Source organism: Ranitomeya imitator, chromosome 5 (genome assembly GCF_032444005.1).
Source record: "Ranitomeya imitator isolate aRanImi1 chromosome 5, aRanImi1.pri, whole genome shotgun sequence".
NCBI lineage: Eukaryota > Metazoa > Chordata > Amphibia > Anura > Dendrobatidae > Ranitomeya > Ranitomeya imitator.
Window position 1 is genome coordinate 595094501 of NC_091286.1, and position 14615 is coordinate 595109115.

A 14615-nucleotide genomic window follows, 5' to 3' on the forward strand; every position below is an offset into this window, starting at 1 on the left:
ATTCTTGCTAGGTTCGTCGGTCTCTTCAGAATGTGGTACACTGGAAGGGTTACAGTCCTAAAGAGAAAGTGTGTGTACCAGCACCTGACATCTGTGCGGTCAGTGTGATCTGGTCTTTTCACGTGGCACACCCTGATAGAGCCAGGCCTGAGGTTCGGAAGGTCCCTCTTAGAAGGGAGGGTACTGTCATGGGTTTACCATGACAGAGAGGGGCCAGAAGACCACATCATCTGATTTCACATACTCCTGCATTGATTAGAAGAACTTCACCATCATATTAAAAGAGCAGATACCTGCTTGCAGAAATCTGTTCAGTTAAGAGCTCCTGGAGCTTTCCTGCTTAGATGGTCTCAGCTGTTCATTGTTGGCTTCTCCCCTTCCCCACCTCTGGCAATCAGGGATTGCCAGTGTTAGTTTCATACTGCCTGGTTCTGGATGTATCAGCAAGGTGAATAATCCAAAAAGTAATACTTGAACAATAGTAGCAATTGGATACGATAAAACTTGACTTTTATTCACTAATATTAAAAAGTACTAAATAAATGCGACATATATGCCAAAACAAAAAAATAAAAATATGTACACGGAGAAAAGGGACCAAGGTGAGGAAGTGCCCTATACCCTAACACAGAAGGGAAGACAAACATAAACACAAATATAAAATGACAGTACTGTTTTTAAGTTGAACTGGTGATATGCCAGCAACCAATGGTAGTGCAGCAAAAACTACACTATTGAAATGCAGTAGGGAAGCACTATACCTCCTAATCCCTATGGAGAAAATGCATATATTAAATCAAAAGAATAGTGCATCATAAAACTATCTACCATAAGGGATAACAAAATGTGGACTGATATTTTCTAACTCCTCTATGCAGGCTAATGTCAAGACATGCATGTATCAAAACCACTCGGAGGATACCTGAAAAAAATCAAGTTGCAGCCCACAGTGTTATATCAGGAGGCTTTTTTATGAGAAATGTGAGGACAGCATAAATCACTAATGCGAGTCCATAGCCTATAATGTCACACCTGGGGACTGAACCACTATATTGTGCTTGTGTGCGTCCCAATTATAAACCATACCACACAGTACTGTCAATTAGTAGCAGCATAGCAACGGGGCTTCAAAGCCAACATTATAATAAATGCATAGTAGTCCAGATTCTTGTAAACATGGAACCATCCTGCCCCCTATAATGTTGGAGGGCGTTCCCTTACAGTAGAACTACAGATGCTAGAAATGGCTTACATGTGTGTACATCATTAGCAACCAATGTGTGCACTAAATATTCCCAAATAATGGGTAGATCTCACCAAAGATATTGGGGAAGTTCCTGACTGTCTGGAGTTCTCCCGTAATGGTGAAACAAAACTAGAAGCCCCGGCTATGGACAGCGTCTCCCGACGCGTTTCTTCCTTACGGAGTCATCAGGGGAGTTCAAAGACCTGTACTTGCCGCTATCGTCGGTCTACTCCCTTCTGTGCCGCTTTATGCCTTCAGATTTCTGGCGCGTCTAAGAGGATCCGCCCCCGGCGTGTGACGCGTGCCTGGTTCAAAGGAGTACTTCCGGTATGCTCGGAACATTTGTCTACATAGAAGAACGCAAGTATCCCAGGGAGGTGGAACGCAAGCACTCCCCTCCGCCAGGTACCGGCGCTTATGAGGGTCATTCTATTAACCCATTCCATACCGAAAAGACTAGGAATGCATAGTGCGCTGCTGAATGCATCAGCGCGCACTGCAAACCAATGGAGGGACACCTGCAAAGACAAAGAGGTCTGAATATGAATAACAGACATTTATGCATGGGCCCAACACTCAAATAAAAGACGAATACAATACATGTTCGCTTCGTCCTTTGTCTATCACCTATGGCATGATACAGGTTTAACTCAACCTCCATATTCTAGACACCAAAGAGTGTTCTCATTGGCGTGAGTGCGTTGTTACAATTATACACGAGACAAATGGAGTGGTGGCTCAGAATTTTAAAGAGAAAATGTATTTATATGTCAGAGGGGCCATACTAATTTATATCTGGGATATAGGAAGAAATCCAAGGCATGATTCTAAAATGTACGGAACACCACTAGATGAAACAAAAAATGAAAAGTGAATAGAGAATAGTAGCCTATAAGGCCCTGGAACAAAATTGCCCTAAAAAAACTAATTGATCCCTGCCTGACAGCGGAGGTTGGCACCCTAGAAGACCCTGCGCAGATGGCGCCCCCACTCAACGACGGCTGTCCCCAACTGTTAAACCCTACAAAAACCCTACTTAAAAAGAGGAAAAAAGAATGTAGGAACAACAAAATGAAGGTAAAACAAAAATTGTGTAAACAACGTAGAAAATACGCAATAGGGCAAAATGGTATGATATCCCTTAATCTGGGTCCAGCCTACCGTGGGGGTTGGCACCCTATATTCCTGCGCAAATGGGGCCCCCACTCCTCGAAGGCTGACCCTAGATCTTTGTGTTCATACAATATCAATCCGATGCCATCGGGATGAAAAATATAGGGATAACTGGTATCAAGGGGGTTTAAACAAAGAAAAAGACAAAAATAAAATAAAATAAAGAATAATAAGGCTACAGAAAGCAGTTATACGGCTGTATCTCATTCATACCCAAAGGTTGAACCGTTCTGAGAGTAAATATCCATCTACTCTCCTTTTGGAGAATGAGTTTGTCCCAATCACCCCCTCTTATTGGCGGCAGAATTTTGTCTATCCCGACAAAAGAAATTTTCTGGGGGTTACCCTGGTGGGCCAAATTCATGTGGGTTGCCACAGGGGTTTCTCTTTTGTTGGCAATGTCACGGAGATGCTCACAAACTCTCCTACGGAACTTTCTTTTAGTTTTGCCAACATACTCCAAACCGCATTCACAGGTGGCTTTGTATATCACTCCTTTCGAGCGACAATTTATAAAATGTCGGATGGAGTAAGTGGTGCCTGTGACATTGCCACGGAAGACTTTCGTGTTTGTGATTGAGGCACATGCCTTACAATCCCCACACTTAAAACAACCCTTCACCTGATTCATAAAGGTGGGTGTGCAAGTGGGCTGGTAGTGGCTGTGAACCAATCTATCAGATAAAGATCTACCTTTTTTGTAGGTAATTTGAGGAAAGGATGAAATGTGTTTCTTTATGTCATTGTCCATTAGGAGAATAGGCCAATGTTTGAGCAAAACATCTCTGATTTCGCCAGCCCCGTTAGAAAAACGAGTAATAAAGCGAATAAGATTTTCATCGTCTGGTCTCTCTCGGGGTGTTAACAAGTGTCTTCTCTCCTTTTTGGCAGATTCTTTGTAGGCTTTTTTGAGAACCCCTTCCGGATAACCTCTTTCTAAGAACCTATTTTTTAGGTCTGCCGCTTGTTCATGAAAGGTATCCATGTTGGAACAGTTTCTGCGGATTCTCAAATATTGCCCCTTTGGAATCCCTCTTTTTAGGGGGACGGGATGATTGCTTTCCCAGCGAAGGAGGGAATTAGTGGCTGTATCTTTCCTATGAGTTTTTGTTTCTATTTCTCCATCTTCTCTCTTTACTATGCATATATCTAGAAATGCCAATTTGGTTGCACTTACTTCATAGGTGAAACGTAGGCCTATATTGTTGTTGTTAAGGCTCTCTACATAGTTGCCAAATTCCGTGGCGTTTCCTCTCCAATTTAATAGCACGTCATCAATATATCTTAGCCACATGACGATTCTCTCATCTGGACAGGACATAGCGTCCCCAAAGACCATTGTTTCCTCCCACCAGCCCAGGAGCAAATTAGCATATGAAGGCGCACATGGGCTACCCATAGCGGTGCCCCTGAGCTGGTGGAAGTACTTACGGTAAAAAAGAAACACATTTCTGGTCAAACAAAATTCCAAAGCCTCCAAGACAAATTTGTTATGCTTGTCAAATTGTATACCTCTGGTACTTAGATAGTGGTTCACAGCCATGAGACCCTTATCATGAGGGATGGATGAGTATAGTGCCTCGACATCTATACTCCCCAGAATCATGTCTGGATCTAAACAAATGCCATCTAGTTTGCCCAAAAGATCTGTGGTGTCCCGTACAAAAGAGTTCAAAGAACTAACAAAAGGTTTCAAAATTTTGTCAATATAAATACCCAGTCTCTCAGTCAGGCTGTTATTGCCGGAGACAATGGGTCTGCCTTTTAATGGATTAGTACCCTTATGAATCTTGGGAAGGCAGTAAAAAGTTGGAACAACTGGATATTTTGGCACCAAAAACTCTCTCTCATCTTTGCCCACCACTCCATTGTCATAACCTTTTTCAACGATAGATTTTAATTCATTCATGTGCTCACTGAGGGGGTTCTTTTTGAGGATCTTAAAGTCCTCTTTACTATCCAGTAACGAGAGGCATAAAGTATGATAATTTGTTGTGTCCATGACCACATGACCACTGTTTGAAGAGGTGTTTGCAGTGTTGTTCAGAAAACTGCTGATTGGAGACTTCTCTGTGTATATATCCTCATCCTCTTCTATTTGGATTTTTCTTCATTTACTTCTTAGTTTTTCAGTCTGTTGTTTGTGAGTGCATATTTGTATGACTGATATTTTCATTTATCCTTGTACGTCTTCCCTTGCTAGTCTGGTTTGTATACTCTCATACACTACAACTCACCTTCAGAAGTAATCCGGGGAGCAGGCTCAGGCGCTTCTAGCTTTAGGGATAGTGAAGGAGCCTGCAACAGTGCCGTGACATTAGGTTTTGGATAAAACAAACCTAATATCAAGAAAACTTTTGTTCTCTTTTTTATATAGTTACATAATTTGGAAAAAGGCCTAATTCCATCAATTTCAACCTTTTCCCACCAATTATACATTTTCTCACTAAATTAACTATAGCCTACAATCTTATGTGTGCTGAAGAAATCATCCAGACAGTTTTTAAAAGCTGTTATAGTGTCTGCCATTACTATCACCGTCTTATTGCTCTAACTGCAAAGAACGCTTTCCTATTTAGCTGCCGGAATCACCTTTCGTGCCCCCTGGTACTTAGTATGATCTTTGGAAGGAATAAGTCCTTTGCATTTTCCACACATACAGTGGGGCAAAAAAGTATTTAGTCAGTCAGCAATAGTGCAAGTTCCACCACTTAAAAAGATGAGAGGCGTCTGTAATTTACATCATAGGTAGACCTCAACTATGGGAGACAAACAGCAAAAAAAATCCAGAAAATCACATTGTCTGTTTTTTTAACATTTTAGGCTAAGTTCACATTAGCGTTGCGCCGCTGTTGCGTCGGCGACGCAGCGGCGACGCAGCGGCGACGCGCCCCTATGTTTAACATAGGGGACGCGTGCGTCTTTTTGTTTGCGTTTTTCGCCGTGTGCGTCGTTTCCGACGCTGGCGTCGGACGCACGAAAACGCTACAAGTTGCATTTTCTGTGCGTCCGATTTTGGTCAAAAACGACGCACGCGTCGCAAAACGCGCGCGTTTTTGCGCGCGTTTGCGCGCGTTTTTCGATGCGTCGCGCGTTGCGTCGCCGACGCAGGGCGGCGCAACGCTAGTGTGAACGTACCCTTATGTGCATATTATGGTGGAAAATAAGTATTTGGTCAGAAACAAAATTTCATCTCAATACTTTGTAATATATCCTTTGTTGGCAATGACAGAGGTCAAACGTTTTCTGTAAGTCTTCACAAGGTTGCCACACACTGTTGTTGGTATGTTGGCCCATTCATCCCTGCAGATCTCCTCTAGAGCAGTGATGTTTTTGGCTTTTCGCTTGGCAACACGGACTTTCAACTCCCTCCAAAGGTTTTCTATAGGGTTGAGATCTGGAGACTGGCTAGGCCACTCCAGGACCTTGAAATGCTTCTTACGAAGCCACTCCTTCGTTGCCCTGGCGGTGTGCTTTGGATCATTGTCATGTTGAAAGACCCAGCCACGTTTCATCTTCAATGCCCTTGCTGATGGAAGGAAGTTTGCACTCAAAATCTCACGATACATGGCCCCATTCATTCTTTCATGTACCCGGATCAGTCGTCCTGGCCCCTTTGCAGAGAAACAGCCCCAAAGCATGATGTTTCCACCACCATGCTTTACAGTAGGTATGGTGTTTGATGGATGCAACTCAGTATTCTTTTTCCTCCAAACACGACAAGTTGTGTTTCTACCAAACAGTTCCAGTTTGGTTTCATCAGACCATAGGACATTCTCCCAAAACTCCTCTGGATCATCCAAATGCTCTCTAGCAAACTTCAGACGGGCCCGGACATGTACTGGCTTAAGCAGTGGGACACGTCTGGCACTGCAGGATCTGAGTCCATGGTGGCGTAGTGTGTTACTTATGGTAGGCCTTGTTACATTGGTCCCAGCTCTCTGCAATTCATTCACTAGGTCCCCCCGCGTGGTTCTGGGATTTTTGCTCACCGTTCTTGTGATCATTCTGACCCCACGGGGTGGGATTTTGCGTGGAGCCCTAGATCGAGGGAGATTATCAGTGGTCTTGTATGTCTTCCATTTTCTAATTATTGCTCCCACTGTTGATTTCTTCACTCCAAGCTGGTTGGCTATTGCAGATTCAGTCTTCCCAGCCTGGTGCAGGGCTACAATTTTGTTTCTGGTGTCCTTTGACAGCTCTTTGGTCTTCACCATAGTGGAGTTTGGAGTCAGACTGTTTGAGGGTGTGCACAGGTGTCTTTTTATACTGATAACAAGTTTAAACAGGTGCCATTACTACAGGTAATGAGTGGAGGAAAGAGGAGACTCTTAAAGAAGAAGTTACAGGTCTGTGAGAGCCAGAAATCTTGATTGTTTGTTTCTGACCAAATACTTATTTTCCACCATAATATGCAAAAAAAATGATAAAAAAACAGACAATGTGATTTTCTGGATTTTTTTTTCTCAGTTTATCTCCCATAGTTGAGGTCTACCTATGATGTAAATTACAGACGCCTCTCATCTTTTTAAGTGGTGGAACTTGCACTATTGCTGACTGACTAAATACTTTTTTGCCCCACTGTATATACATGTAAATGAGATTTCCTCTGAAACGTCTTTTTTCTAAGCTAAACAAGCCCAACTTTTTCAACCTCTCTTAGATAGATGTGGGCCAGATTTTTGATATTTATTAGTCTAAAGTATGCCAACGAAGAACTGATATCAGTAAAGGTGCTTGACTATTAGCAAGATGATCCAAATCCATCCCACACAGTGCGCTACTGTGATAAACTATGCGCATCAGGAGACTGCCTAGGTTGAGTTTACACTCACTGGAGAAGAAAATCTGCCCAAGATGATTAACTACAATTTTCTGTTCCATCTGGGACATTTATAGAGCGAGCACTCACATAAAAGTGAATCAAGTGCATCAGCAGCCAGCTTTTTATACTTGGTCCTGGGGAGCCACACATACTGCACATTTTTGGTATATACTATATTTATGCCATATATGTGTTAGATAAGAATAACCTTTTAGAAACAAATTTATTTTTCCCATCTAAAATGTTGAAAATGATCTAATAATGACAACATTGCCATAACCAGTAAGAAAAGCTATTTACCATCAATTACTTTTAATTTCAAGTTAGTTATAGGTTGACTGCGTCAGGTGCCACTTGAACCTAGTGAGCTGAAGAAAGCATTGAAATAGTGATTGCATTTTCCAGGAATAGAGTGCTATTGTTAAAGGGAATCAGAAGGTTTTTGCTATGTAATCTGAAGACAGCAGGAGATAGAGGCTGGAACACGGATTTCAGGGATGTGTCACTTGTCAAAGCGTGTGCTGCCGTTTACTAACTGTGAAGTATTTATCACTAAGATATTAACATTGCCGGACTAGTCCGGCAACTAAGTACCTCACAATATATGGACTTCTTACATGAAGAACATGGTGAGGCCGGGGTTAGCTTTTCAGCATAATCTAAGAGCTCTGATTATGTCACAACGGCTGCACCCAGTGATACCTCGTTGGATTCAGCTTCTCTTTGATGACATATTGCTGCTATCAGATGAGGTAACAAAAACCTGCTAACATATTCCCTTTAAGGGGGAGAAGACCCAAGCTGTAGGAACTCATGTTGATCAGATGTTTGTTAGAGCTTTGGAGAAGGAAGGCCACCAAAATCCAACCATTGACTGCTTATTTATCAAGCTAATGCAGTTTAACTGTTGCTGGAACAATTTTGCAGTGCTGAATAAAGCTATTTTATTCTACAGAAAACTGACTGGAGACTTTGCTGTTGCTGCTGCAAAGTGCACAACTATAAGACATTGGGACAAGTTACAGATAAATAGGTAGGCACATAAACAAGAGCACAGTTTTAGCAGTGTTAACGCAGGAATAATTCTTTGCTTCAGAACTTGATCACATTGAAAGAACTATCACAAGGGATCATAGACACAACAAGGGCCGGACTGGCCATCTGGCAATTCTGGCAAATGCCAGAAGGGCCTGTCTGGTCATGGGCTGCCTTGTCTGCTACATTGTTAACATAATCCATGTCTAAAGACACCCATACTGTTAAGAGTTGTGATGGAGCACAAAGATGCTGACTCCATCACTTACCCCAGCAGGCCACAGGTGTCATTAGAAATATTGGTCTTGAAGAAAACCTTCCTTTCCTCCATCCAGGGTAATATTAGTAATATATCCCATCTGGTTCATGGGGACGGAGACAACATGGGCCTGTGTGATTTCAAATGGCAGGACTGAACTTCAGCCCCAGTCCATACCTGGACACAACTGCTCTCCAGACGAGATGCTCAGTCAGTCACCTAAACGTTGTAACAGACCAACTCATATAGTAAATCACCACGTGGCCAGTTGTCTATGGTGCGGACTCACATATCTCTGTTCAGTGCTTCACATGTACTTTTCAAACTTTCCTGCTTCAGGAGTATGGGAAATATAATTCACCCTTTAAATGTCCATACAATGGTGCCACGGTCTACCTCATTGCTATTCAAAGTCTTAGCAGCCAGCATTCTGGACTTGATATCCTCAGCTTCAACCTTAGGCAGTCTCTTACACATCATGGCACCTGAGGCTTAGTTTGCACAGTGTTAAGCAGAATTGATCTGATGCCCCATAGATCCACCATGTCTTAAGGAAGATGCCTTAGTAATTATTTCCATAATCTGTCCTAATTATGTAGATAAATTGTGAAAATATGTTAAAATATTTACTGATTGCCACATTCCTTGGTTTCTAGGTCCACTCCGGTCCTCATCTGGCCCACGTAACTGCTCTTCAGCTTTTCTGGCTAACATTATAATTATAAATCTATGAGACTCATAAAGAGGCTCCATAGACTTATTTGTGATCCACCCAAACCCTTGTATGATCTGGACAGATTGATTTCAAGCCATAAGGAGCACAAGAGAATTGGAGTGGTGCTGTAAACCTGGGAAAACAATTACTCTGTAAAACATACATGTTTAGGAAAGATTAATGGGATTGTTCCATGAACATAGTACATTTTAATGAATAGTCTTGGAATAAAAGCTGGTTCCACAATTGAATGTGTTAAAAATATGTTCCTTTGTTGAGATAAAGTTATAAATGTGCCCTTGCTGTGTACTGTGTAATGGCTGTGTCTGAACGTGTAGGAACATGGTCTGATCATACCACAGCTCCTGGACAGGGGAGGACACAAAAGAGTACTGTATACAGACACAACAGCATGGCATCGCAGCAGATTCTTTCTGTGAGGTAAAGTCATTGCTGCTTGTTTTTTTTTTAAATTACCTCACAATAAGCAGCAGCTGTGATCCCATGATGTCCCATGCAATACCAGCTGTGGTATGATCAGACCATATTCCTGCATGGTCAGTCACAGACATTACACAGTACATAGTAGGGGCAAACTTATAGGATTATCTCGGCAAAGGAACATTTCTTTTGTCGAACCTGTTTTTATTCCAAGATTTATATATTAAAGGCCCCTTCACATAAAAGCGACGCTGCAGCGATACCGACAACGATCCGGATCGCTGCAGCGTCGCTGTTTGGTCGCTGGAGAGCTGTCACACAGACCGCTCTCCAGCGACCAACGATGCCGGTAACCAGGGTAAACATCGGGTTACTAAGCGCAGGGCCGCGCTTAGTAACCCGATGTTTACCCTGGTTACCATCCTAAAAGTAAAAAAAAACAAACGCTACATACTTACCTACGCTGCCTGTCCTCCAGCGCTGTGCTCTGCACTCCTCCTGTACTGTCTGTGTGAGCACAGCGGCCGGAAAGCAGAGCAGTGACGTCACCGCTCTGCTTTCCGGCTGACCGACGCTCACAGCCAGTACAGGAGGAGTGCAGAGCACAGCGCTGGAGGACAGACAGCGGTAGGTAAGTATGTAGCGTTTGTTTTTTTTTACTTTTAGGATGGTATCCAGGGTAAACATCGGGTTACTAAGCGCGGCCCTGCGCTTAGTTACCCGATGTTTACCCTGGTTACCAGTGAAGACATCGCTGGATCGGTGTCACACACGCCGATCCAGCGATGTCCACGGGAGATCCAGCGACGAAATAAAGTTCTGGACTTTATTCAGCGACCAACGATCTCCCAGCAGGGGCCTGATCGTTGGTCGCTGTCACACATAACGATTTCATTAACGATATCGTTGCTACGTCACAAAAAGCAACGATATCGTTAACAATATCGTTATGTGTGAAGGTAACTTTAGATGTTCATTGGAAAATCCCATTAAGGGAAAAAAAAATTTGCTGAGACAACTTCTTTAATATAAAGCATTTAGAACATAATCTCAATAAATTGCCCTCTCTTGCTTTATATAATAAATTGTACATTGGGGACATTGCCATTTAAGCATCCCAGACAATTTTCCGATACTCCTGTGTTCTCTGTGAGAAAGCCACTGGTTAACACGTCGGCCGTCAACTTATCTAAGAGAGAAAAATCTAATCAACAGTCCGAAAGTGGACATGCCCGGTTAATATCTCTCCCAGTAATCACTTTGCTGGTAACCCCATACACAATAGACTGTCAGCCAAGCCCATCAATATCAGCAAGTTTGGCGAACATTAATGCATATAGCGGCCTCTAGGCTTAATTGAAAATAGTTACAGGAGTGTTAAGGTCTGATCTATGGCAATTTAATTCTAATACAATGAGCTCAAAGTAAATTAAGACTCAAATTAAGAATTTTTTAATCTATAGTCCCGTACATATTTCAGCAAAGACACCAAAGGCCTGGATCTGTAAGACTGTCATTGTGCATGCCAGTCTTAATCAATGCACCGCTGGAGTAAGATGCACTTAGTTCATTAAAGAGGTCTGGAGAACATTTTTGGTGTAATTAATGTTGAAAGTAGATCAAATTGTGATGAAGTTGTTGAGCAGGCTTTGCCTCACCCATGTCTCCCAAGCTCCACCCATCTTGGTAGCGTTGGCCAAGATTGGCGTAAAAACACCAAAAGACAATGAACTTTTCATAACTTCAAGTTGAGTTAACAAAATTGTGACAATTCAAGGAGCTTTAAGCAAGAATGTTGGAGAAAACACTTTAATGAATTTGGGCCCAAGCTTCCATAGTCAAATTGATTATCATTTTTGTGGAGTAATATGTTCCTATATCTCTCATTAATTTAACTTCACTGTATGTTATAAACAAAATGCAATAAAGTCACAAAAAATACAGGTTTTAAATATTAAATTTTTCTAAATTGCTTATTTCAAACTCCTAATGATATTACTTGTTCATTTTAAATACTAAGCTCAAGATTATGACATTTTTATCTATTTTTAGAAAAATCATTGTAAACTTTTAGCAAAATCTGATAAAATAAATGGAATGTTTTTGGAAATATTACATTTTCATGGGCGGATATATATAATATTAAAGAAGTAATTGTTTTCATTTGTCACAATTTACTATTTAATTTTTTTTTTTTAGAGAATGTTAATTTTTGCACCTTTTTACAAATACATAAAATTAGCTGGAAAGCTGAATTTGTAAATCCAGCTTTAAACTATGAAGAGACTCATAAAAGATATGATGACATGTTTGTTTCTTTTAAAATTCACTTCTTTTTTTGCTAAAAGAAGGAAAAAATACATGTGTGAATTCAATCTCAAAGATTTTCTTGGAAACTACATGGATGTAGAATGTATACACGTTACACAAATCACAATTAATATTTTGGATTGTATAAATAAAATATATTATCAGTGACAGATCTGCTTCTTTCATATTCATGTTTTTTATATATTAAAATATATCTCTTTAAATTATACCTTCCTTAATTATAAAATTAAACACAATTCGATAACAATAGAACAATATACACATTATTTATATTATTAATACTTTTATACTAATTGCTACAAGAGGTGGTGCACTTGATGCAATTAGTTTCTCGGAGAATTACTGCAAAAGAAAAATTGTCAATATTCACACTAAAAAATAGGAAAATCTATATCTACGATTAAGATTCAGCCAGACTCAAAAAGCGTCAGAATTTTTTATGCCCGTGTAATGATTTTAATGAGGTCACAATAAAGAATTTTTGCTTTTTAGTTTGCTTTTCTGGATCGAAAAATCTTTGTGTCATCAATAGGAAAATCCCTCTTGCTGAAAAAGATAATATTTATCAAGGCCTATATATAGGAGATTGGTCGCATAAATTAGAAAAGAAATCTCTTGTATATATCTGATTTTAATTACTTCTGTAATATATGCATGGATATTTTCAAACTCTATTTTTATGACTGGAACCATTGGAGTAATTTCTCCTCTATATCTGCCATATATAAACGTATACTCTTTTAAGGACTCCAGAATTAAGTACAATCTGTACATCTTTCACAGCCTCAAATGGTTCATTTATCTATATGGTCATTAACATCAGACATCGCAACCATGAAATTAAATGGAAAAAAAAATGTCTCACCAGGTAATCCAAGGATAGTGAAATACGAGCGGCATTCAGTGTAACCGGAGCTATCTCTAATGCAACTTTGCCATAAGCCTTGGAAATTGAATGTCTCGGTCACTGGGTTATTATAGAGGTCCTGAGTGCTCCATTGATTCATAACAGTGGCCGCTGTGATGCCAGCCACGCCAATAGCTGCAAGGAAGAACCCCAAGCACTGGCAGAGTGCTAAAGCCATGATGCCACGCTACGTGTCTATGTGGCCACAAGTTTAGATTCTAAAGAGTGGTTAATGCAATTAGTGGCAGAACTGTAGGGATGTTGTATTTTTACACTTGCAGTGTTATATACGTCACATATTCAGCCCTACAGCTGCATGGAATGAGCACCCGCCCCAGATCTAATCTAAAACTGGCAGATAAGTATGCCATTCAGTACCAGGTAGCTATTGTTGTGCCAGACTTTCTCTGTTTAACCTGAACAAAAAAAAACATTTTCTCCACCCCTATCATATTCATGAGTAACACTTAAAAGTGAGCAGTCTACAAAAATGAGTCAGCTAAATAACATTATAATTGAATACTTCAGAAAACAGAAAGTGCATGGAAAAAATATACCCAAAAAATTATACTGAATAATCTTCTTTCTATAGGGGTGAACTGTGAAAGAAAAAGGACATTATAAATGGTACAAAAAGGAAATTGAAAAAAATAAATAAATTTGATCTTATAATTTTTTTTGCATGCAAGTCTTTAAAGCACCAACCCAGCGTTCTCTTTTTTTTTTTTTTTGCAGAGCTGGAGTGTAATCGCCCTGCCCACCGGTCATATACTCACCCTCCAGTGTCTTCCCCGTTTTTGGCCACCACTCCAGTCTTGTGACAGTAGCTTCTTACTGGCCGGATGTCAGAAGCTACGTCACTAGCTCTCAATGCAAGTCTATGAGAGCCTGAACAAGGCCAAAACAAGGCTCTCATAGACTTGTATTGAAAAGTGACCTTCAGGCATGAAACACTGGAGCAGCCGACAGATCACTTTTTGCCGGAGACCGACAAAAAAAAATTAAATCGAAGGAAAGTGAGTATATGACTGAGGGCATGGGACTTACACTTCAAGCAATACTTCAGCGGTGAAATAAAAAAAAAATGCTGTAGTGGCGCTTCAAGAAATATTTATATTTATTATTCAAGGCAGATAAAAGAGTCTTATTGAATAGACCCACCTCAGTAAGTAGAATTAATTTTAACCCCTTAATCCCATTTGACATACTATCCCCTCAAGGTGACCTGGGACTTAATTCCCAGGGATGGGATAGTACGTCATAGCGATTGGCCGTGCTCATGGGGGGAGCGCATCCGATCGCGGCCAGGTGTCAGCTGACTATCGCAGCTGACATCTGGCACTATGTGCCAGGAATGGTCACGGACCGCCCCTGGCACATTAACCCCTGGGACACTGCAATCAAACATGATTGCAGTGTTCCGGCAGTATAGGGAAGCATCGCGCAGGGAGAGGGCTCCCTGCGGGCTTCCTTGAGACCCTCGGAGCAACGCGATGTGATCGCGTTGCTCCGAGGGTCTCCTACCTTCTTCTTCCTGCAGGCCACGGATCCAAAATGGCCGTGGGGCTGCATCCAGGTCCTGCAGGGAGGTGGCTTACCAAGTGCTTGCTCAGAGTTAAGCCAGGAGCCAGGAGGTAAGCCAGGAGCCCTGCTTGTCAGCGATCTGACATTATAAAATTATGC

The 14615-nt window shown here is 41.2% G+C and overlaps 1 protein-coding gene across 1 annotated transcript in view; it reads right to left on the minus strand.

Moving 5' to 3' along the window:
- CLDN18 (claudin 18) overlaps positions 1-13221 on the minus strand; it is a 34922-nt gene extending 21701 nt beyond the window's left edge. The window contains exon 1 of the mRNA XM_069768124.1: positions 12891-13221. Coding sequence (XP_069624225.1) covers positions 12891-13110 — 220 coding nt within the window. The 5' untranslated portion in view covers positions 13111-13221. The remainder of the gene's footprint in view (positions 1-12890) is intronic.
- Positions 13222-14615: the final 1394 nt, after the last annotated feature.